This window comes from Primulina eburnea, chromosome 6 (genome assembly GCF_022965805.1).
Source record: "Primulina eburnea isolate SZY01 chromosome 6, ASM2296580v1, whole genome shotgun sequence".
NCBI lineage: Eukaryota > Viridiplantae > Streptophyta > Magnoliopsida > Lamiales > Gesneriaceae > Primulina > Primulina eburnea.
Window position 1 is genome coordinate 32,227,839 of NC_133106.1, and position 25,167 is coordinate 32,253,005.

Below are 25,167 nucleotides of genomic sequence, written 5' to 3' on the forward strand. Positions count from 1 at the left end.
TATTTTGTGTAGGGTTATTACATACGACAGATGTTGAGTTATATTAATGACCCATTTTTTTGCACTAGGTTTTCATCAAATAGTTTACCTTCAAGGGCCCTATAAGGATATAATACACATAATATCATAGCTCCAGCCTTGCCCAGCTTTCAAATCCCACCCAACTAATTATAACTAGCTTGATACTGATATTTGATAACTCATTCAATATGATACAGATTTTAAATTAAAGTAGCACATTATTATATTCGAACATCTGAAGAATCGATACATGACCACAAAATACAATTATGTCGTACGATAAATGGATAGGATAGTTCATACACTCGAACATCTGACCACAACACTCGCAGGACATGCAAACAGTCTTGCCTACTTATTGCCGCACACCAGCGGACTAGCTTGTGAAGAAACCATGAAAAACTAAAGACCCGATGGAGAAGATTACATAAACGTGCAAAAGACGTCGAGAAATTATAGATTAAACAATGGAAGAATTGATATATAATAGGTTGTGTTGATGAAGAAGACTAGGCCGGGACTAATATTTAGCCATATTGATATGGCAATGTAGGAATGCGTCTCTTTTGGTGCTCTTCTATCCACACTTGAATCCAGTAGGAACCTTTTTGCCGCAACCAGCGACGATGGCGCTCAACGAAACCGGGATGTTCAAGTTAATCCCGAGCACATTTGCCTTTATGGCTGTGCAAAGGCATGCCGCCACCTCCAAGTCGGTCAAGCCTTCTAGCAAAGCGCAGCATTTGCTTTCAGGGGGGGTACCGATTATTATATTCACCACACCGAGCAGGTTCCCACACACGCCGAGTTTCAGCGTGTCTCGGGGGCAGAAGGGGTTGGCAGGGGGGCCCTTCGGCAATGGGATTGGCTTGGGTTTCGGTTTCGGTTTTGGAACAATTGGCTTGGTCTTAGGCGGGCATTCGGCCAAGATGGTGGTGAAGAAGGCGAACAGGAGAAGGGAGAGGATTGAAACAGTGGCTGAAATTTTGAAGGTGGCCATGGCTGCTTCAGAAGCGGAAAAGATTAACTAGAGCAAGTGTTGGAGAAGTTGGTATAGGAAGTAGAGAAGGGATAGTCTTGCTATAAAGGAAAATGTGAGGCTGATATTTGAAGAATGATCTAGTGGAAGGGAGTGAAAAAGGACAGAAGTGTAGTGGTTGGGATATTTTGTAATTAAGCTAGCTCGTGGGACATCTTGATTCTTGCAGGGTACGTACTGCTCGGAAATATCTTGCCTGCTTCGCTTGTAGGCCAGTAATTCTGTAACTCGTGCGAGGTTAAAAATCGGAATGCTTGCATGGGATCGATACATGCCCTGAATTTAGAATGCAAAGCATGGAATAAAGAATGGTCAGTTTGTTGAGTTGTACGTAGTGTGATTTCTCAAAAGAGGAAGATGAGAGAGCACATGCAATTTGCTTCATGCTTTCTTGTCTTTGTGCTTTTGTCTGGTCCATTATTTCAACCTTGACGGCTGGCAACTCAATTAAATCAGTAGAGCATCATAAATTTTGAGATAGACATCACGCACTTGTTTTATTGGCCCAGTTGAGATTTTACATCGAAGATTTATCAACAACGACGAGACAAAGTTCATGGAGCTACAGGTGGCATTTCGATAGACCATTTATTGTAGTTTCAAAACTCAGATGCTGCAATATATTGGCACAGCTAGCACTTGGCCTATACTGCAGATAATCTAGTTTACTTAGTTAATCACTTAATCGAAATCGACCATGGCCATGGTAAGAAGTACGAGAATTGCTAGATCTAGAAAGATATCAAATGAAAACGTGGTAACATCCCGGAACACCGGGAATGAATCTCAAACTTTTGTCAAGAAAGAATCAGATAAGAACAGCTCAACAAGAGCATCACAGCTAAGCCAGGCACGTTTTCGGCTTGATCGCTCGCTCGCTCGCCTGATTCATTTAACCTCGTATTCGGTTAATCCTGCCAGCTTGTGTGATCATACTCCATATGCTGTGTAAGGATCCTTGAAGATTCATCATTCGTAGCATATTGGCAAACGCTCAAGCAACAATCTTGTCTTTACCGAGCATTGCCATTGACAATGGCGTTTGAACTGTTTATGCTTTAAAAGATTTGAATCATATTAATTCGTAAAATTTTGTCGGTTACTTATATTTTTTTGGTAATTTTGTGGTAAATGATTTTAACGAGATGGTTGCATTTGTAACCTACATTTCAAATTTGAAGTGTTACTTGGACAAAAAAACGTTTATCGCCTTTGTGAGATCGATCTTGTCGTCTTGATCCATGATGATTTATAAAAATAATATTTTATATATACATGAATTATTATTTTTCACTTAAAAAAAAATCATTTTTTTTTAATCATTTTTAAAGCATTTACAGACCCTAAGTTAACATTATGCAAGTGGTCGAACAAAAGTGATATTAGTCTACTATATCTTAATAATACTCGAAAATGCAAAAAAAATAAAAATAAATAAATAAATAAATAAATAGCGAAGACAAAGTCCATATTCATTTTTAAAGCATTTACCTACATTAACGTGAAACGTTATTCTAATTTTTAAAAAATATTTATATTTAACAAATAAATTTAAATGTTTATGTTCGTATTTGCATCCGAAAGTTGAATATATCAGCGATTTGTTTCAAATTCACAGTTTTTATTTGATAGTGTGATGAATTCAGGGACGGACCTATGCTCGGCCTGTCCTAGGCTGTAGCCCAGCCTAATTTTTTTTACAAGAAGTTATAGAAATTCAAGTCAATTCTAATTTTTTTTGGTAAATAAAATAGAAATTTAAGCACAATCTAATTTTTTTTTAAAGATATCACGGTGCAAATAACTCATAAAAGTTAATATCTAGAATACCTATTTAACTTTCACAGTGAATAAATATATATTTTCGATATTTCAAAATGGGTTTGGTGCAAATAACTTATAAACGTGATAGATTTATTTTATCAATTTTTTTATTTATTTAATAGAATTTAATTTTGAAAGTACATTTAAAATATATTAAAAATAGTTTTAAAATGTAAATTTTGAATCTAAGTGAAACTTGTCTTATATTACACGGGTTACCTATTAATTTAAATAATATATAAATTTTGAAAAATGATATTGATTAAAGTTCTTTTTTAAAAATTAACTCTCATATTTCCAATAAGTTATGAACAACGAATTTTTTTTTTTGAAAAAATATACCAAAGTATATATAAATTAACTTATTATATCAAGTTTAAGCCCACTTCAAATTTAATTTATCCGTTCCTAGTGATGATTGTCATACCCGTTGATGTTCCCGTGAATGCATAGCATTCTTGCAATAATTTCTGTTATTTTCAATCCAATCTTCGACGGGACGCGTGATTGACCTTACGCTAAATGCCGATTGAAGGCATAGTATTCTAAATATAGATTGGCTTTATGTTTAATTTTTTAAAACGTCGTATTCTAAGTCACAATTGACTTTGCACAAAAGACACTTGCTTTTTTTTAGTTTTCACATGGTATTAGATAAATAAACAGAGATGCCAATTCTGAAAAAATCGAAACATTTTCTTACCGATTCATAATCCGTGAGACGGGTCAACCCTATCCATATTCACAATAAAAAGTAATACTCTTAGCATAAAAAGTAATACTTTTTCATGGGTGACCCAAATAAGAGATCCGTCTCACGAATATGACCCGTGAGACCGTCTCACACAAGTTTTTGTCTTTTTTTTAAAAGGTGTTTAATTATTCTTAAAACTTTTATAATTAGATAAAAATATAACATTGGATTTGACTTTTTTTTGAAGAATTATTTTGATATGTTTAAAATAAATAAATAATAAAAAGGCACTTATTCGTAAATTGTTTCTTATTTATTTATTTAGTTTTTGTTTCTGATTGATCCATCGAACAACAACGAAACACCATCACCACCGCGAAAATGACGTGGCTGTCTCGTCGTCTGAAGCTTCCGCCTCCGTCACCGCGCCTCCTATTGCACCGTCGTCTTCCATTCGTCCGTCGGAGAAGCCATCCGTGCACCGTGACAGCTAGCACATGTTTTCTTCGAAGAAGAAACCTCACGGGTGGTGCGATTTCGCTTCGCTCAATCCTCTCTTAGATCCCAAGTTTGGATTCTTTCATTCTTCGCTGAAATAGAGCAAGCAATGACCAGAAGCTAAAATTTACGAGTTTTAATCTAATTCGGAATGAAGACACGCATATCGTTTAAAATTTATATTGAGTTGCACCAGGGTCGATCCTAACAATATTTAGGCTTGAGTCGAACTTTTAAAAAAAGGCCTATGAATCATAATGTGTGTTCATATTTTTTTTAGTTTCATAGCAATTTTTCAAATTAAATCAATACGTTAAAGACAATATAAAAAATTAAATGAATAAAAATATCAAACATGTCCAAAATAATCACTAAAAAACAACCTGCCTAACAGTTTTAGAGCTAAAAATACTAATCAAGTCTGTATAATCAAGTTGTTCAATAATTTCTTTCTCAATCGATAACATAGCCAATACATTCAATCTTTCTTGTGACATGGTTGATCGGAGAAAAGTTTTGATGAGCTTTAACTTTGAGAAACTTCGCTCTGCACTTGCTACTGTGACCGGACAGTCAACAAGATTTTATAAGCAATATGAGCATTTGGGAAACACCCATCCTTTTTCTTCAAGTAATTCACTACATCAATGACCGATTTTGCTTCTCTTGGTAATGAGCACCTCAAGAATGTCAACTCTGAAAATAGATCATCCCCATTAATATCAGAACAACCCTTATGAGTCAAAGAATTTTCAAGATTCTTACAAGACCTCAACAATGTTTCTTCAAGTAATTCACTACATCAAAGGCTTTTATTCATTTTTTATATATATATTAATTTTTTTTAAAAAATTTAGGGTCCCAAAAAAATATGGGCCTGAGGCCTTGGCCTCTTATGACTCTGAATAGGATCGGCCCTGAGTTGCACTATTAAGCTGAAAATATTGTATTCTTAGGCTGAAACACCACTATTATGCACTATAAGTGAATATTTTTAAAAGTGAATGGATTGCTTGTGTGAGTAATTTGTGGTGCTTTATAGTCATGGTAATATGTTTTGCAATTTCCGGCTAGCACCTGTTTCTTAGATTGCATTGCGTATGAATAAAGTGTGGACGCTGAGACATAATGATTCTGGAGGCTACTGGTCTTAAGTATCTGAAATAATGTTTTAAGCTTATTCCGTATAGCTTACATCTCACCTCAGGTTTCTAATCTAATAAATAGTCAATTGTATATAAGTTATCTGGACAGTCTCAGTCTCCATGCCACCTTTCAGTTTTTCTTGAGGTTACAGATTCACGGAATGCTACCAGTGATTGGAGCTGTTTTGTAAGCCATCGTTTGTCTGTCGTGAACCGAAGAATAGAAGAGAAGTCTGTTACAAAGGAATCTCAGAATCGCTATCCAAAAGGCTGCTAAGGACTGGGGCTGGCGCGAGTTCGTGGCACACACTAGTCTCTTTGATCAAGATTCTGGATTTCTTGTCCAGGATACCGTTATCTTTTCAGCTGAGGTTCTTATATTGAAAGAAACATCTATGATGCAGGAATTTACTGATCAGGAAAATGATTCAGGGCTTGCCCCTTCTCAGTTAGAGAATGTTGGGAAAAGAGGGTCCTTCTCATGGAAGGTGGAGAACTTCTTGTCCAAGGAAATAATGGAAACAAGAATTTTTTTAGCAAATTCTTTAAAGCTGGTGGATGTGAGCTTCACATTGGTTGGTGGCTGTTTGATTGCTTGGTTTTACCAACCAATTTATTTTGGATTCTACTGGCATTCTCTTTGATGATTGATTGTATATGTTTTTTGCTTCCTGTTTTGTTATGCAGGAGTTTACAAGTCCTTCGACACCATTTGTATATATTTGGAGAGTGACCAATCAGTAGGTTGTTACCCTGACAAAAACTTTTGGGTCAAATACAGGATGGCTATTGTGAACCAGAAAAATGCATCCAAAACAGTTTGGAAGGAGCCATCCATTTGTACGAAGACCTGGAACAATTCTGTTCTTCAATTTATGAAGGTATCTGACATGTTAGAAGCTGATGCTGGTTTTCTGCCGCGTGACACTGTCGTGTTTGTTTGTGAGATATTGGACTGCTGCCCTTGGTTCGAATTTTCAGACCTGGAGCTCAGTACTATTTCACTTTTAATTTCATATCTGCTATTCCTGGCTACTGCCCCCAAAACTTATACCGTGTCATCTAGAAAAATGCATGCCATTGAGTAATGACAATTATGCCAGCAGGCTCTCTCTTTCTCAAGTATTATTGCGGTACGTCCAATACTTGGTGCCACTAAAACGTGGTAGATTATCTTTCCAGGTTTTAGCTTCTGATGACAATCAAGACGCCCTGACAACTGACCCGGACGAACTGGTTGATTCTGATGATGGAGAATGTTTGAGTTGAGATGAAGAAGAGATTTTTAGAATTCTTCTTCCACTACAGGGTTTCACCTCACTTATGGAGTTAATCCTTCCCAACCTCATGTCGCTTTGAGAGAGAAACTTCTCATGGATGCTGGATCAAGCAATAGCTGGTTTCCTGACCAGACTTCGGGTGTATCTTGATGATCCGGATAAAGTGAAGAGATTGCTTCGTCCTTCGAAGATATCTGCTGGTAATGATGGGAAACACATGAATAAGAATGACACTTCTTCCCCTAGTCTGATGAATTTGTAGATGGGAGTCAATGTTTTGCAGCAAGCAATTATTGATTTACTTTTAGATATAATGGTAGAGTGTTGCCAGCCTTCAGAGGGAAGTTGTAGTGGCGATTCTTCAGAAGTTAGTCTGAAATCTTCCCCTGTTGGTAGTGGAGCAATCCATCCACTGGAATCTGAAGGAGAGAATGGAATAACAGAATCCTCTCAAATTTTGATCAACAAGAGATCAGACTTGGGGACTTGTGAAACTATAAATGCGTCTGTTGTACAAAGCTCTGGGATTAATCTGATTAATAAATGCACAATAGCTCTCCCTGAACAGTCAATATACCCACCAGAGACATCCCCAGCTAGTTCATCTGAAGTTTCCCTTCTTCAGCCCAAGTTATGGTTGCTTAAAGTCTCTGAACTAACGAACATATTTCTAATTTGTTTTGTGACGGATACAAGGACCTTTGTTGCAGACTAAGTGGCGGCAACAGTCAGAGGAGCTTCTGGGGTTGATTGTAAATTCCTTGAGAGCACTTGATGGAGCTGTCCCACAAGGTTGCCCAGAACCAAGAAGGCCACAGTCTGCTCGAAAGATTACATTTGTATTGGATCAAGCTCCTAAGCATCTCAGCCAGATCTGGTTGCCTTGGTTCCAAAATTAGTTGAGCATTCAGAACATCAACTTGCTGCTTCTGCACTTTTAGATCGTCTCCAGAAACCTGATGTAGAACCTTGATTACGCTTGCCGGTAAGATAAAAGGGAGTACTATGTACCTTTATCGGCGTTGCTTTACATTGAAACTCTATAGGCTGAGTTCAGTATCTTTCATAATTTTTAAATCAAAATAACTGATGCATGAAAATCCTGTCTCAGCGGTTTTTGAGGCACTTAGTCAGATGGCGTGTAGCAGTGAAGTATAGGAACTTGCTCTTTTCAGTCACTGGATTTTTTGGCTGATTGTAACAATGAACCTCTTGCAGTAACAGTGGACTTCATATTTATAGCTGCATTACATTGCCAACATCTGCCTGAAGCAGTAAGAAAAATTTGTCCTGTTAAATTTGTTTTGAATTCTCTGTCTCCAAATTATTATTTCTTACTTTGTGTCTTTTAACTCATCTGTCTCCTCTATAGGTTAGGTCTGTACGAACCAGACTAAAAACTTTGGGCACTGAGGTCTTGACATGCGTTTAGATTATTTAAGTACAACTGTAAACAGCTGTGCGGATATTGCTGAATCAATCCTTCAAGATATTGATAGTGATGATGACTTTGATCATAATTATTTGCCTAGTGAACTTCTCATGTTTGGGAGAAGTGGACCTAATCCTGTAAAACGAACATCTGGGGAAGACCATGTTTTCCGTGGTAGCTGTCATTTTTCTGATATTTACCTTCTGATTGAGATGTTATCAATTCCTTGCCTTGCAATTGAAGTTACCTGTACTTTTGAGAGAGCAGTAGCTCACGGTGCCTTTGTTTCTCAGTCTGTTAGTGCTGGAAAGATGCCTTGCTCTATGATTGAATGCGACTTCACAGGACACTGCTGAAAATATTCTTCAGCCTGATGTAGTCACAGAGGGGGAAGCCAATGAACAACTGAGTACCCCGGGAGATGATTTCACATTGCTTCTTGATCTTCCAGAGACATTGGCGCTTTCTAAACACCCTCTGGTTAAGGAATTTGTAAAATTTCTGTATAATATGTTATTCAAATTTCTTGGGAAGGCTGTGCTATGTTTGTGACTATTATTTTTTTGGGTGGTTAAAGAGTGACTAGTGACCTAGGATATCTTACATTCGCGTAGATCTGAATTCTGACCTCCTATTCATCAGTGGATAATTTTGCATCAGTCCCAAAAGGTTGTTTGTTTACCCTCGATGATATGGAATACTAAAGTACCTAGTCTGAGCTGCTGTTGTAAATTGTTAAATCTAATACTGTTTTCTGCAGTATCGTGTGACATGATTGTTCTTTAGTAAAGATTATGTGATCCTGCCATTTCTGTGTGGTTGCCATGAGGGAAATAGCACACATTTGTTCGACATTAGAATCTGAACTGCTGATAATTTAATTACTTGCTGCTGCTGATACCTTGTACTTTTCTTCTAGCAATACATCCATCATCTTGAGAATCAAATTAAGGAAGAAATGTCACGACATGCTCCTCTATATGGTGCTGGATTAGAAGCTTTATCAATGAAGGAGCTCGATACGACATCAAGCATTCATGAAGAAGGGCCAAGGCAGATTCGTGCCATACAACAGTGCAAAGGAAATCAAACCAGTACTCCACTTGTAAGTCCGCACACCCTCTCTATGGGATTCATAGAAATAGTAACTTGAATGGTGCCGTCCGACCCTGGTTCAATCTCTAGATAGGGATATAGGTTGAGGCATGGTTAGGATTTATATGGCACAGTACAACTTTGCTAGAAGCTTTTAAACCTGATGAAGAGGTCATCTCCTCTTTTTCGAGTTTTCTTGTCATTTTAACTTGTAGGAATGTTGTCACGAATTGAGAAAGTTCACGCAGTTAACAATAAGAGGTGTTGCAGCGACTTTGTTCTTTTAAGCTAATTTAAGAGGTGTTGCAGCGACTATGTTCTTTTAAGCCAATTTAATTTAATAGCTCAAACAGTTGTAAATGTCATACTTGAGTTTCCCTGCTTCTTCAACGGGTGAAATACTAATAGAAAATTCTGTTTATTTGTCGGGCTAATATTGCATTTCTTACTTTTTCATTCATTTCCTTTCTATTTCTAACATCACTTGCCATTCATCAGTCATCGACATTGATGTTACCTGGAGTATGCTGGCTTTAGAAAAACATTTCCATTTTTCTTGTACGTAGTCATCATTTGCATAAACACGTTTAAGCATGTTGTGTGCTTCTCTCTCATTCTTATCACATGATACATAATCTCAAAGATACCTTCCACCATTTAACCAACTCTTGGTTTAATATCCTAATCCATAAAGATTGCAAAATTATATGTGCTTACCAACCTCTTTGTTGGTGTGCCTTCTTGCTTCTGTCAACCCATTGTTTCAATCTCACGTATTTCTTCTGTGAAATTGCCATTTTCGGTATCTCTGTTAACTGGCGAGATCTTGGTACATTGGTGCATTCGGCATTACTGACCTTTAACAGTTCTTTTACTAGCCACCTCATATCCACTAAGACAGTAGGACTGGGCAAAACTCGGACAGTTACTAAGAATCATAATAATCTTGATCTTTAGGCAGGTATCTGTACTTTTTTGGGTCTCCCTACCAGCAGCGGAGAAGGATCGGCCTGATGGGTCTACTAACGCCACCGACAAAGCATGCGAGATAAGTTCTTGCTATACCAACTTGATAAAATATGTAAAAGGCTCTAATGCAATGCTGGTAATTAATGTTGTTTTGATTCATTCGTCTGTCATTTCCTTATTCGTCAATTGAGGGGAAAAAACAATGAAGTCAGAGGTGAATATGATTTTTTGTAAATATTTCCAGGATTTGAGAGTGAATTATGAATTTACAGAAAAAAAAATCCACGGATCGACTCCTTGTGAGGAATTTGCGTTGCATATTTCGGTGAGGCCAGTGGACCCTGACAACAGTCCAAAGAAACCAATTGTCCCCGAGAAGAACATGGCCTAGAAACTTGGTGAGCGAACATAGATGATTACTATAAATTTCATGTAAATCTATGGATTAAATTATGATTATGGCGGGTTTACACAAAGAGGCAGCTAAACTAGGCTCATCTAGTCATGGACCCATGGCAAGAAAAAGTTGCAATAGCCAAACTCCTTTGGTTGTATTCCGAAAGGGGTGTTTCGATGGTCAATGGAGAAGCATTTCACATATTTAAAACACAATTTAAACTCTGAAGTTAGATATCCATGTAAAAATTCCCCTATAGGATGTTATTTTATGCTACATTTCTTTCTTTGCATGATCCATAATGTACAAGTGGTTAGTGGTTACATACTTCCCCTTGTCATTATATATAAATTTGTTATTTGTCACCGTCCACCACATTTATTACATTGCCTAAATTTATTGATTACTAAAAAGTTGTTTTCTTTGTGAGAGATTTTTGAAGAAAAACATGAAAAATAAAATAAAAGTTTGAAATACATCACCGTGTGTTGACAATATGCACGCTATGATCCCATCGAAGTGAACGTATATGTATGGGATTTTCGTGGATGATTATTTTTCATAAATGTCTTTTTTTATCTATATAATTATGTATAAAAATCGGATAAATTCATTTGAAATTGTCTTTTTATTTAATTTTGTGATATATATATATATATATATTTGGATTGGTCAACGAAAAAATATTATTTTTTATATAGTATATAAATATGACAAGGCACGTGCTTGTGGATTTATGCAAAAGAAAAGTATATTAAATTTTTGGTAATATGGGAAGGACGATGATTAAATAAAACCGAGTAAAAAAAAGAAAAGAAAAGGAAAAAAACGGTGTACAGCGGAAGTACTCTGCACCCGCCCTTGAGTGTACATGCAGATAATAGGCTTCTGTTCTCGCACGCGTACTTACGGTTTACACTCTCCCACTCTCATTGGATCAATCCATCGAACAGCTATGAAACACAATCACCACCCACAGAACGACGAGGCCGTCTCCTCGTCTGAAGCTGGCGCCTCCGTCGCTGCACCACCGAATACGCCGTCGTCCTCCCATCGCGCATCGGAGAAGCCATCTATGGCTGTGGAGGATCCTTCTAGAGACTGCTCATCCGTTACCTTAGCCACGACCGCCGCCGCGGAATCGGTGATCGTGGAGCGGCGGGGGGACTATTCCACCCTCTGCAAGTGGACAATCGCCAATTTCCCCAAACTCAAATCCCGTGCACTCTGGAGTAAGTATTTTGAAGTCGGGGGTTTTGATTGCCGTCTGCTAATTTACCCGAAGGGCGACGCGCAGGCGCTGCCTGGATACATATCCATCTATTTGCAAATAATGGACCCCCGGAATACTGCTTCTTCTAAGTGGGATTGTTTTGCGAGCTATCGTCTCTCCATTGACAATTTATCAGACTCGTCAAAATCCGTGCACCGTGACAGCTGGCACAGGTTTTCTTCGAAAAAGAAATCTCACGGGTGGTGCGATTTTGCTTCGCTCAATCCTCTCTTAGATCCTAAGGTTGGATTCTTGCATTCGGCCAACGATTGCATACTTATCACCGCGGATATATTGATACTTCACGAGTCCTTTTCATTCTCGCGAGATAATTATGATCTGCAGGCAACTAATTTGTCCAGCACCGGCGGAGGAGGGATGATAGGGCCGGTGGTTGGGGACGTTTTGAGCGGAAAGTTTACCTGGAAAGTGCATAATTTTAGTCTTTTCAAGGATATGATCAAGACGCAGAAAATAATGAGCCCTGTTTTTCCAGCCGGGGAGTGTAATTTGCGAATCAGTGTTTATCAGAGTGTGGTAAATGGGTTGGAATATTTGTCTATGTGTTTGGAAAGCAAAGACACTGAGAAGAACTTACTGATTTCAGATAGGAGTTGCTGGTGTTTATTTAGGATGTCAGTGTTGAATCAGAAGGTGGGTGGTGGAACCAACCATATCCATCGGGATAGTTATGGTCGGTTTGCAGCGGATAATAAGAGTGGGGATAACACGAGTTTGGGATGGAATGATTATATGAAAATGGAAGATTTCATGCGGCCCGAGTCAGGGTTCTTGGTTGAAGACACGGCAGTCTTTAGTACCTCATTCCACGTTATTAAGGAATTGAGCAGTTTTTCTAAGAGTGGCACATTGATTGGTGCAAGGAATGGTGCTAGTATGAGGAAATCAGATGGGTACGTAGGAAAATTTACATGGAGGATTGAAAATTTTACCAGATTGAAGGACCTTTTAAAAAAGAGGAAAATTACTGGTCTTTGTATTAAAAGTAGGAGGTTTCAGATCGGGAATCGGGACTGTCGGCTTATCGTATATCCCAGAGGTATGCCATGTTATTGAGAGACGAGAGAACATTGAGAAGTGAGAGAAGAAATTCTCATTCCTCGTTGTTGTATTACAATGTAGAGTCCGCTTTCACTTGTATGTTGCAAGAAAAGTTTGTTACAAGAATCACTTACAAGGCCAACAAAACTAACTGTACAGCTCATTATGAAGTAGAACTTACTAACTACCAAACTAATCTGTAAATTAATTCTAAAACAAGTAACTATGTTGGAGTAGAATAGCTGTCATACAGAAATTATTGTTTTTTCTCAGTTTGTATTGAAGGCTTGGATATTATTGAATGGTGCATGAAACTCCTGCCTTGCAAATTGCTTTTCTTTTGACAAATGTGTCAATACGCAATGATGGTCTCTGTTTCCGTACTCATTTATCATCGTGTTCTGCTGGCATAACATTATTTGAGCCGAAAATTTATTGTAAATGAGGTTTACTACTTTTGGAACTTTAGAACCTGAATATTCTTTTCATCAGCGCTTGAAACAGAGCGATCAATGCAGAGATATGAAGCCTATTATATTTTACCTCGTGTTAGTATAGAATTCTGCTTTTGATATTTATTGGTTATAAATATACTTCAAGTTGAACTTTCAAATTGAAATCGCTATTATCTGTCATTATTTAACTGTATCTTCCCTGTGATGTGTTTTCACCGAACATTTTTGAAATGTAAACTGATATTTTACCAGGAGTTAAGGATTTTTGTTACCCTCTAGACATCGTGTGTTTGGATTTAAACAGTTAACATCTATTTGGAGGTTATATAGGAAATAAAGCTGGAATCCGGATTAGCTTTCTGAGGCTAGCTATCTTGACCATCCAATTATGGAAAAGATGTTTTTAGCTCATTCGATATTGTTTGCATCTTGCATGTGGCTTAAACTGATAAATCCTTGATTGTGTGCTTCTGTTATCAGGGCAGTCTCAGCCTCCATGCCACCTTTCAGTTTTTCTTGAAGTTACTGATTCGCGAAATACTGCTAGTGATTGGAGCTGTTTTGTGAGCCATCGTTTGTCTGTTGTGAATCAAAGAATAGAAGATAAGTCTGTTGCAAAGGAATCTCAGAATCGCTACTCGAAGGCTGCTAAGGACTGGGGCTGGCGCGAGTTCGTGACACTCACTAGTCTCTTCGATCAAGATTCTGGATTTCTAGTCCAGGATACGGTTATCTTTTCAGCCGAGGTTCTTATACTGAAAGAAACATCTATGATACAGGAATTCTCAAATCAGGAAAATGACTCAGGACATGCCCCTTCTCAGTTAGAGAATGTTAGGAAAAGAGGCTCATTCACATGGAAGGTGGAGAACTTCTTGTCCTTCAAGGAAATAATGGAAACAAGAAAAATCTTTAGCAAATTCTTTCAAGCTGGTGGATGTGAGCTTCGTATTGGTGGGTGTCTCAGTCTAAGCTTGCTTTTTTTGCCAACCAATTTATTGTGGACGCTTTTGGCATTCTGGTCGATGACTGATTTTGTGTTTGTTCTTTGCTGTCCTGCTTTGTTATGCAGGAGTTTATGAGTCCTTTGACACCATTTGTATATATTTGGAGAGTGACCAATCAGTGGGCTGTGACCCTGACAAAAACTTTTGGGTCAAATACAGGATGGCAATTGTGAACCAGAAAAATCCATCCAAAACAGTTTGGAAGGAGTCATCCATATGTACGAAGACCTGGAACAATTCTGTTCTTCAATTTATGAAGGTATCTGACATGTTAGAAGCTGATGCTGGTTTTCTGCTGCGTGACACTGTTGTGTTTGTTTGTGAGATATTGGACTGCTGCCCTTGGTTCGAATTTTCAGACCTGGAGGTCAGTATGAGTTCACTTTTAATTTCAATATCTTCTAATTTCCGCATATTACCCCCAAAACATATTCCATGTCATTTTGAAATGGTCTTGATGGACCTGAGCATTAACAGAGATGTATATAGGAATTTAATGCATGCCATTGAGAAGTGACAGTTATGCCACTTGGCACCCTCTTTCTCAGTCTTTACGTTGTGTCCAATGCTTGGTGCCACTGTAACCTGGTAGATTGCCTTGTCAGGTTTTAGCTTCTGAAGACGATCAAGACGCCCTGACAACTGACCCTGATGAGCTGGTTGATTCTGATGATAGTGAATGTCTGAGCGGAGACGAGGAAGAGATATTTAAAAATCTTCTGTCCACGGCAGGGTTTCACCTTTCTTATGGAGATAATCCTTCTCAACCTCAGGTCACTTTGAGAGAGAAACTTCTCATGGATGCTGGAGCCATAGCTGGTTTCCTGACTGGACTTCGGGTGTATCTAGATGACCCGGCTAAAGTAAAGAAATTGCTTCTCCCTACGAAGATGTCAGGTGGTAATGACGTGAAACAAATGAATAAGAATGACAATTCTTCCCCTAGTTTGTTGAATTTGTTGATGGGAGTCAAAGTTCTGCAGCAGGCAATTATTGATTTACTGTTAGATATAATGGTAGAGTGTTGCCATCCTTCAGAGGGAAGTTCTTCTGTCGATTCCTCTGATGCCAGTTCAAAAACTTCTCCCATGGGCTGTGGTGCAATTTGTTCACTGGAATCTGATGGAGATAACGAAGTGTCAGAATCCCCTAAAACTGTGGTGGAGAAGAGATTCGAATCAGGTACTGCTGAAATCATAAATGTATCTGCCATACAAAGCTCTGGAATTGATCTGATAAAGGCGCGTGAAAAAATCATCCCTGGACAGTCTATGTGCCCACCAGAGACGTCTGCTGATAGTTTATCTGATTTTCCCCTTCGTCAGCCCAAGGTATGGTTGCTTAATCTTCTAAACTATTGAAAATTTATCTTGTTACTGATTGAAGAATCGTCGTTGCAGACCAAGTGGCCACAGCAGTCAGAAGAGCTTCTGGGGTTGATTGTGAGTTCTTTGAGATCACTTGATGGAGCTGTCCCACAAGGTTGTCCAGAACCAAGGAGGCGGCCGCAGTCTGCTGAAAAGATTGCACTTGTTTTGGATAAAGCTCCCAAGCATTTACAGCTAGACATAGTCGCTTTAGTTCCAAAATTAGTTGAGCCTTCAGAACATCCACTTGCTGCCTCTGCACTTTTAGATCGGCTTCAGAAACCTGATGCAGAACCTGCATTACGACTGCCGGTAAGATAAAGGGGTACTGGCACCTGTATCTGTGCTGCTTTAATTGCATACAAACATGTTTTAGGTGATTCCATATATTAAGTTCTATATCAGTTCTATTGCTTTGACTAGGCATGGCTGATCTATGAAAATCCTTTTTCTCAGGTTTTTGGTGCCCTTAGCCAATTGGAGTGTAGCAGTGAAGTGTGGGAACAAGTTCTTTTTCGGTCACTGGATATTTTGGTGGACTGTAATGATGAACCTCTTGCAGTGACAATGGACTTCATATTTAAAACTGCACTGCACTGCCAACATCTGCCTGAAGCAGTAAGCATTGATTGGAAATTTTTTATCATGTTTAATTTGTTTGTTATGATTTCTTTTTCTTACCATGTCATTATTTCTTTATATCATGCCTGTGACTCTTGTCAGTCTCCCTCTCTAGGTCAGGTCCATACGAGCCAGACTAAAGACTTTGGGTACTGAAGTCTCTGCATGCGTCCTGGATTATTTAAGTCGAACTGTAAATAGTTGTGCAGATATTGCTGAATGTATACTAAGAGACATTGATTGTGATGATGACTTTGGTGATAATTACTTACCAAGTGAGCGACTCATGTTTGGGGAAAGTGAACCTACTCCTGGGAGGTTAATTTCTGGGGAAGAGTGTGTTTTCCATGGTAGCTGTCATTTTTCCGATATTTACATTCTAATTGAGATGTTATCTATCCCTTGCCTTGCAATTGAATCTGCCCGTACTTTTGAGAGAGCTGTAGCTCGTGGGGCCTTTGTTTCTCAATCTGTAGCTGCTGTTTTGGAAAGATGCCTCGCCCTGCGACTGAATATGACTTCACAAAGCATTGCTGAAAGTATTCAGCACCCTGATGTAGTAATGGATGGGGAAACCATTGAACGACTGAGAGCCCCACGAGATGATTTCACATTGGTTCTTGGTCTTGCAGAGACATTGGCACTTTCTAATCACCCTATGGTGAAAGAATTTGTAAAAATTCTTTATATTATGTTATTCAAATGGTATGCAGATGAAACTCACAGATTAAGAATGCTAAAGAGGCTTGTTGATAGTGCTACAAATTCTGTAGTTGGTAGCCGTGAGATAGAGTTAGTTTTGGAGATTTTGGTGATCTTAGTTTGCGAGGATCAGGAAATAGTCAGACCTGCTTTGAGTATGATGCGGGAGGCTGCTGAACTTGCAAATGCTGACCGAGCTGCTCTTTGGCATCAGTTATGTGCCAGTGAAGACGCAATTCTTCGTATTCGTGAAGAAAGTAATGCAGAAATCGATTGTGTATCTAAAGAAAAATCTGTTATATCTCAAAGGCTTAGCGAGTCAGAGGCCTCTAATAGCCGTCTTAAGGTAATTACTTTCATATAGTTATACTTTTTCATGACGATCATTTCCGTTGCTGATGCTTGAATGGAATGGCAGTCTGAAATGAGGGTTGAGATGGACCGCTTTGCTAGGGAAAGAAAAGAATTGACAGAGCAGATGCATGAAGTTCAGAATCAACTTGAGTGGGTTCGCTCAGAAAGGGATGATGAAGTAACGAAGCTTGTGACCGAGAGGAAAATTCTTCAGGACCGACTCTATGATGCAGAAACGCAACTCTCTCTATTGAAATCCCGAAAACGTGATGAGTTAAAGGTCTGAAATTTTGATATTTTATCAACCTGTTGGGCTCATGTCCCAGCGTCTCTCTGGGAGTCGAGATTATAATGTGTTTTACAATTGAATTTCTAATTTACAATTTCTTATGAAGTACAAATAATTTCTTGTAGTGGTCTTTGGTATATTTGTTTTTAAGATTGGGTTTTCCCCAAAAAATATGGAAGCTGATTGTTGCAAATATTAGAATCTAAATATTTTGGCATTCCTGCTGAAAATATCAATCTGTTCAGATTTACATCATTTTCCTGGTTTTCAAACATGACAGCTAGAGAACCTGACAACTATTTGTTAATAATGTTGCAGAGGTTAATGAAGGAAAAAAATGTTCTGGCTGAGAGGTTAAAGGATGCTGAAGCTGCACGAAAAAGATTTGATGAAGAGTTGAAAAGATTTGCCACCGAAAACGTCACTCGAGAAGAGATTCGACAATCACTTGAGGATGAAGTTCGTCGGCTGACGCAAACAGTCGGGCAAACAGAAGGGGAGAAGCGTGAAAAAGAGGAACAGGTTGCTCGATGTGAAACATATATTGATGGGATGGAATCCAAATTGCGAGCTTGCGAGGTCTTTGCTTTGACAGTTCTATTATTTGGCAATTGCTCGATTAACATCTAGAATATGATTATCATCTCGATTTTTTGGAGTGTATTGTTTTTCTGAGTATTAGATCCATCATTTTACCTGTCTCACTATGTTAGAAGGTGATCAGTGACCTAGGGATTGAAAATGTTGTATATAGTCTTGCCAACAAGTGCTGTTTTTGCATGAGTTCCGAAGGGTTTGTGCAAGTTTCTGCATGGTTTCCACTAGTTACGTATGTTTGTTTTTAGAATTTTAACTGCAAATAATACGATTATTTGCTACTAGCACTGACATCTTGCTCTTTTCCTAGCAGCAATACATCCATCATCTGGAGACCCAACTTCAGGAAGATATGTCCCGGCATGCTCCTCTGTATGGGGCTGGATTAGAAGCTTTATCAATGAAGGAGCTTGATACCGTATCACGCATTCACGAAGAAGGGCTAAGGCAAATTCGCGCCATCCAACAGTGCAAAGGAAGTCCAGCTGACAGTCTACTTGTAAGTAGTCCGCACGCCCTTTCTCATCCTCATCAAGTAGCTGTTGGATTGCCGCCTCCGTTCATCCCAAATGGTGTTGGGATCCATAACAATGGGCACGTGAACGGCATGATTCGACCCTGGTTCAATCAGTAGAATAGAGATATAACGCCCTTGACATAGATTGAGAGATGTCTGGACAGTTTATATGACAAGATATATTTTATGAGGACCTTTAAAACCCACAGGAAGAGTTCTTCTCCTCTTTTTTGAGTTTTCTTGTCATATAAATTGGTATGGCCGTTGAAATGGCTTGAGAGAAGTTCGTGCAGATATTAATAAGAGGTTGCAGGTAAGTTTTTGCCATATGTGATTCCAATTTTATCTCTGAAAGTTACCAATGCCCATATTTGGGTTGCACCCATCTTCAACGGGTTTAATAGTAATGGAAAATTTTTGTTTTACTCGTCCTACTCGGCATTTTATAATTCATAAATATTGGTTTCCTCGAAATTTGGTTAAGTATCTGAATACCCCTGATATTCCGATAGATAGTACCGTCAGAGGGGTAATACCGTAATACATTTAATGAAAATGTTGATGGCAGTTTTACATAATATAAATCTGCCCATTGATTCCACTATCATTATTATCATTTCTTTGTATTTATGGAGATAGAAGACATAAATCATATGGATATAGTAAGTTTTTGGACTGTTTTAATGATAATCTTTACATTTTTCTTTTCACTCGTGGTGTGGGGAAGAAGTGGGTTCTAGAAGTATTATTAATTTGAATTGAGGAATCAAACCGTATCCCTAGAGGGGTAATACCATAATATATTTAATGAAAATTACATATTAAATCACAATATATCACGGTTAGAACACTCAAATTATATCAAAGTAAATTATTATTATATCACTCACGAAAATAAATTTTCACAATTATAATATCATTGTATTTTATAATATAAATCAAATTAATTATAAAAATTAGTAAAATCGAAAAAAAAATTAAAAAATTAAAAATTAGTACTATGTTAAGCATCAGGAAATGAAAGTGACACTGTTGTTGGATGGTATAACATCATAAATAAAAAAATTATTAAATCTAAAAAAATTAAAATAAAGAATTGACCGAAAAATTTATACTATGTTAAGCATCAGGAAATGAAAGTTACACTTTCGTTGGATGGTATAAGCTCATAATTAAAAATTATCACGCTGTCCCTACTCTAGACTTAGTTCGACAGGTGGAATGGAAAAGAAGAGAGTGAAAAAAAGGAATAGAAGATAAATAATGTATTTTTTTATTTGGGAGATGAAGAGAGAAAAGAAATGAAAATGAATTAATATATATTATACTATTATATAAATAATACATTGCTTAAAACAAATCATTTTTTGTTTATCAAATTATTTTTATACAATATTTTTTCTCAAAATTATCATTGTAATTTATTTTCAATATTACACATCTAAAATTGCACTATGTTCCCTCTTAATTTTTATCAATTATTATTGAATTAAAAATAAAATTAAACATTAATAAATTTTTAAAAAATTACATCAACATTTTTTTTTCTCAAAACTGTCAATAGCTATTATTTTCAATTTAACCCTTTCAAAGTACTATGTCCTCTCACTAATTTCTATAAATTAAATTAAACATAAAATTAAATATTTAATAAAATTAAAAAAATCTTAAATAAATTATAATTATAATTTTACACATACAACATGTTTTCATAATTTACTAGATGTTATAAATTATAATATTTCCCCCTGTTTCCCCTATTTCTTCCTTCTATTGGTAGGAAAATATATTGGGTGTGAGAGATAAAAAATTTTCCTTCTTTTACTTTCTTTTCTTTGCCTTAAAATACTCCCAAACATAACTTTTTTAAAATTAAAAAAAAAATTCCAAATCTTTTCTTTTCTCTCCATTTTAATACTCACAAATCATGCCTAATTAAAACAATCACCATGTTGCATTTATTTTACAAAATAATTACGGATACCAAAAAAGAACTAGTAAAGTATCGTAAAAATGATAAATTTTTAACGCAATTTTAAATTTTAGATTCAACTTCTAAGTCAAAGTAGCTATACAAATAAATGTTTCTGTATATATGGCAAATAACACTATTATATATTACCATTCTTTTGTAATAAAAACATGATGTGGTGTATGTTTTGTTTTCTTTTATTCCAGTATATTCAAAAGTTCGTGATTCTTTTCAAAGAAGACTGTGAAGAACATTGTTTTTCATCTTCAAACCTAGAACTCCAGATTGAATATCTTTTCCCCTTACCCGTTCATTCCGACATATCAATGTCAATTTCCAATATTTATTTATCCAAACCTTATATTTAATCTCCTAAGCCATACAGAATGCAAAATCATATGGAACACATCAAACCTATCTACTGGCTGATTCAAAATAAAATGCCTCCTCACACCTCTCAACCCATTCTTCAACTCTACATATCTCTCTTGCGAAACTGCCATCAATATCTCCTTCAATCGCGGGATATCATGTAATTCAACCTGAATTGAAAATGCCTCCCACCTCAGAACATCACTAAAGGGCAAAACGTAATGATCTGATAGTATCACAGGGATGCATTCAGCGTAAATGGCCTCAACAATTCTAGGACTAGCCACTTCATACCCACTTGGACATAAGCAGAACTTTGATTGTAACATATAATCATAATAATCTTCTTTTTTAGGGAGGTATTCATACACTTGAATGTCATTGTCATGTCCCTTCCAATAGTGGAGAAGGATCGGCCTGACAGGTCCGTGAACGCCACCAGCGAAGAATGCGAGATACGGTCTTGCAATGTTGGGCTTTGGCGGAAGACGCAGTTTAGGATTTATACTGCCACCATAGAGATGGATTTCAGGAAGAGACACATCTTTTTGTGGATTGAATCCTTCTGAAGAATTTGCATTGCATAGGACACGAATTGACGTGTTGTAAAGAAATGGATTTCCGTGTGTTGCATGAGGCCCCTATATATTTTCAATCCAAAGAGACTAAATATCAGTCAGAAGAACATCGTCAACCAACTTATTGATTACAAATGATCATAACTTGACGCATGACATTTGAATAACGATAAACTTGATGCGGAGCATAAAATTACTACAAATAAAGCAACTTAATTAATTATATATACTCACCCAGTCATGGCAAGAAAGCATGAAATGGTCAGCTCCTTGAGTTCTATTCCAGAAGGGGTGTTTAGTGGAGATGAGTTTCACATAATCCGACACGAATTCTTTGAGTGGAGTGATTTCATATGAATTAGGGTTGTACAGGTACTTGACCATCCATGCAACACTGAAGGGCATGAAGTAAACATGAGCAGCTTTTGCGTTTCTTGTCCTGAACGTGTTATTTCCATGCTCCATCTCATGTATGAATCTTCCTTCACTGGTGTATATATCTTTGCAGGGTCCATCGTGTACAAGTGGTACGTCCCCTTCTTCGTACACAAAAACCTTAAATCTTCTTTCCATTTCCATGTAACTCCTGCAAAATTGTTTGAAATTTAGTTGGTGCTAATAAATTTGGTTGGAAACGTCAAGTTTCAGTTCGCTGGGAGCGTACGTGGGTGGAGCACAGCGCAAGTGTCTTCTCATAACGCATGGATCCTAAATACCCTAATTTTTCGAATATTATTTATTTAATGTAATCCGCACTAGAGAGAAGTAAGATGAGGGTTAATTAATTCCATGGTTTTCTGTGTTTGCAATGCTAATTAAGGATCACATGATAGCCAAATGCATCATATTTTATTAATGATGCATGAAATGATAATTTAGGAATAATTAATCTTATATTTCCATGTTTGTAAACGAAGATATATATTGTGTCCCTCCATGATTTTTAACTTTAATAATTGAAATAAACAGATGGCTTTTAGGTCACTTGATACCTCCATTCATTGAGCATAATTACATAAATAACCACAATTCTATATGGATGCATGTTGGTAAATACATTTCATAATTAAATAAATAACCACACAATTCTATATGGACGCATGTAGGTTAGTACAGTTCACATCACGGACCAATCCACGCATTTTTGTGTGATTCGTACTTTCAAAATTTTATTTTTTCTTTTCCTACAAATTAAATACTGAAATATATTATGTAAAAGAGGCAAATAAATACACATATATATAAAGACATAATTAATATGTATACGTGTGTGTGTAATAAAGGAAACTAGAGTCAATAATTTTTCCATTAGAAGCCTTTTGACTTTTGCTGCACCAACACAAAAAAAAAAAAGAGAAGAAAAGAAAGAGATTTTTCAAAGAAACTAAAAATAATGAAAGTAAAAATTGGTATTTATCCATGAGCCTTGCTTGACCCATCAGAGTAATAAGCAACACTAGGACGGCTTAAAAGTCATTTTCAAGATTATAGAATGGGGGAACAATGAGTGTGCGTCTAGACTAGACACACCATGAGTCAATTGAAAGACTCCCTTTTTCCCTCCACTTAATGATCATGATGCCCCAGGAGACACTAAAAGAATACTGCACGCACACTGAGTGCTCGAAATCGTGCGGGCTATCTTCAAATAAAAGTTTCCACAGATCTTAAAACTCTTTTACAGATCTTAAACCTCGTATATTAACAAAAGTTGTAAAAGAGTGTTAACTAAGATCTTGAATCATTTCACAATAATTTTATCTAGCATTAACATTTTCACATCTATATGTTAATAATACCCCTTAGCATATTCAAACAAAATCGAATATTTGATGTATCAAATTAAACACATAATCAGTTTAAATGAACAGATTATTTACAAAATTAATCTTACCCGCATACTATTTTTCCAAACTCCATTCAAGTAAAAGAAGTACTCGAAATGAATGGGTGAGCAATTATTTCAATAGTTTTATTTATACTTATGTTCATATTATGATAATTCTGGACCTCTCCGCATGCTTTTCATCATGTCATCCATCAATTTACTTAAAGAATACGGATAATTCACGGCATGTTAATTAGATTAGCTTACCGATAAAATGCCCTGGGATTTCTGTAGATTTTGCTTAAAATAATGTCGCTGTTGTTCTTGGTTATATTTACTGATGAGTTGGTCATGGAAGCTGCTTTTCTGATTGCTGCTCTTGCTCTTGCTAATCCTTGTTCCAATTCATTATTTTTTCTCCTCTGTATAATCATCACCGCAACTTTAATTAAAAAAAACACATCAGCATCGTTAATGAATCCAGCTCCAATTCGAAACACGGAGCGGATGTGATCTACAATCAAACAGTAACTGAAAAAACATCAAAAAATATGCAGTAATTTAACATTTTGATCGCGTTGTAAGGAGTGAAAACACGTCAAAAAACACTCATTCCAGTGCGTTTTCGAATCACTTACAACTGGTATTGGCTTGTTGGTGAAGGCGGATGAATTGAGTTTGAAGGGAAATTCAGAGGAAATCACAGCTCTGAATTCATCACGGCCTGGAGCGGCGGCGATCAACTCTGCGATCTGTGCTCTGGATTCACCTCCCGAACCTGAATCAAACCGGAGGAATCCGTCGATTTTATTAGAGTAAAATCCGAGGACAAGAACAACCGCGATCGATGTAAAGAAAACAGCTGACAGGACAATCAATACTCTGATGCCATCAGTAGTCTTCGTCTTCACCATCTCTCGATCTCTGCTTTGTGTATGTATGTATGTATAGGTCATACAGTTTTCACACAGCGCCTGTTGTGTTTATGCGTGAATATTGTTGAACAGACGGTTATGGAGAAAAGGGGAGGAAAAGAATTAAGCGAGTGTTAGTTTTATTTATGGCGGAAAGAAGGTGATATGAACTCGAACACTGTAACTGAATTTACTAAAATGCCCATGGTCATGCGATGTGATATATGTGTGACATAGGCGAGCCAATTGTAAAAGACGCCTCTAATATTTTTATTTTTGAGTATGTCTCATGCAATGTCGAGACGATCTCATCAATCTTTATCTGTGAGATGGGTCAACCATACTGATATTCATAATAAAAAGTAATACTCTTAGCATAAAAAATAATAATTTTTCATGAATGACTCAAATAAGATATCCGTCTCACAAAATACGACCCGTAAAACCGTCTCATACAAGTTTTTGTTTTTATTTTTAATGTTAATAATATAAAATAATTATGTGAAATCGAGATATTGATGTCCATTATTTTCAAATTTTGAGTACACATATTTCTAAAAACACACAAGAACAAAAGTAAAAGTACGTGTGCTCGATATTTGAGAATATGATATGTATGTGTTCAAGAGTTAAAAATGCGATGAGTTTTTAGCATTTTCTGGATTTAACACATACTGTGTATATAATTGACCCTTATTCTTTCAATAAAATAAGATACAAATAAAAACAGAAAATTCAAATATTGTATTTGATGGTTGCAATATAGTTATATACTTAAAATCACTAACGATTTATATAAGGAATTGTTTAAATATAACTTAAAATATTGACTTTTTCATTAAATTGTTGCAATATATGTAATTAT

General features: G+C 36.8%; 3 protein-coding genes and 1 pseudogene across 4 annotated transcripts; 2 read left to right on the forward strand and 2 right to left on the reverse strand.

Moving 5' to 3' along the window:
* Nucleotides 1-272: 272 nt before the first annotated feature.
* Nucleotides 273-1,091, reverse strand: LOC140834338 (14 kDa proline-rich protein DC2.15-like). The gene has a single exon (XM_073199154.1). It carries the CDS (start codon nt 1,019-1,021, stop codon nt 599-601), a length of 423 nt encoding a protein of 140 aa, XP_073055255.1. The 5' UTR covers nt 1,022-1,091; the 3' UTR covers nt 273-598.
* A 666-nt stretch (nt 1,092-1,757) lies between these two features.
* On the forward strand, nt 1,758-10,133 carry LOC140835484 (uncharacterized; annotated as a pseudogene).
* Nucleotides 10,134-11,224: 1,091 nt separating this feature from the next.
* LOC140834339 (uncharacterized) lies at nt 11,225-19,027 on the forward strand. Of its 2 annotated transcripts, XM_073199155.1 has the most exons (10): nt 11,230-12,727; nt 13,665-14,138; nt 14,257-14,558; nt 14,797-15,522; nt 15,592-15,870; nt 16,015-16,176; nt 16,295-17,227; nt 17,300-17,515; nt 17,843-18,103; nt 18,435-19,027. In XM_073199155.1, exons 1-10 carry the CDS (start codon nt 11,266-11,268, stop codon nt 18,753-18,755), a joined length of 5,136 nt encoding a protein of 1,711 aa, XP_073055256.1. In that variant the 5' UTR covers nt 11,230-11,265; the 3' UTR covers nt 18,756-19,027. The 2 variants fall into 2 exon arrangements, with proteins under 2 accessions (XP_073055257.1, XP_073055256.1); XM_073199156.1 differs by lacking the exons at nt 17,300-17,515; nt 17,843-18,103; nt 18,435-19,027 and having other exon boundaries at nt 11,225-12,727; nt 16,300-16,568.
* A 1,879-nt stretch (nt 19,028-20,906) lies between these two features.
* LOC140833488 (probable glycosyltransferase At5g25310) lies at nt 20,907-24,420 on the reverse strand. The gene is made up of 4 exons (XM_073197829.1): nt 24,027-24,420; nt 23,656-23,810; nt 21,795-22,146; nt 20,907-21,623 (listed from the first exon to the last, which is right to left on the reverse strand). The coding sequence occupies exons 1-4, from the start codon at nt 24,342-24,344 to the stop codon at nt 20,958-20,960; spliced, it is 1,491 nt and encodes a 496-aa protein (XP_073053930.1). The 5' UTR covers nt 24,345-24,420; the 3' UTR covers nt 20,907-20,957.
* Nucleotides 24,421-25,167: the final 747 nt, after the last annotated feature.

Excerpts from the sequence above, each read along its gene's own strand:
- LOC140834338 (XM_073199154.1), bottom strand. The coding sequence starts at position 1,021 with ATGGCCACCTTCAAAATTTCAGCCACTGTTTCAATCCTCTCCCTTCTC.
- LOC140834339 (XM_073199155.1), top strand. The coding sequence starts at position 11,266 with ATGCAGATAATAGGCTTCTGTTCTCGCACGCGTACTTACGGTTTACAC. Across the intron at positions 15,871-16,014 it reads AACCTGCATTACGACTGCCG|GTTTTTGGTGCCCTTAGCCA; the intron begins GTAAGATAAAGG and ends CCTTTTTCTCAG. Across the intron at positions 17,228-17,299 it reads CCTCTAATAGCCGTCTTAAG|TCTGAAATGAGGGTTGAGAT; the intron begins GTAATTACTTTC and ends ATGGAATGGCAG.
- LOC140833488 (XM_073197829.1), bottom strand. The coding sequence starts at position 24,344 with ATGACCTATACATACATACATACACAAAGCAGAGATCGAGAGATGGTG. Across the intron at positions 23,811-24,026 it reads CCAACAAGCCAATACCAGTT|AGGAGAAAAAATAATGAATT; the intron begins GTAAGTGATTCG and ends ATGATTATACAG. Across the intron at positions 21,624-21,794 it reads TGCTTTCTTGCCATGACTGG|GGGCCTCATGCAACACACGG; the intron begins GTGAGTATATAT and ends GAAAATATATAG.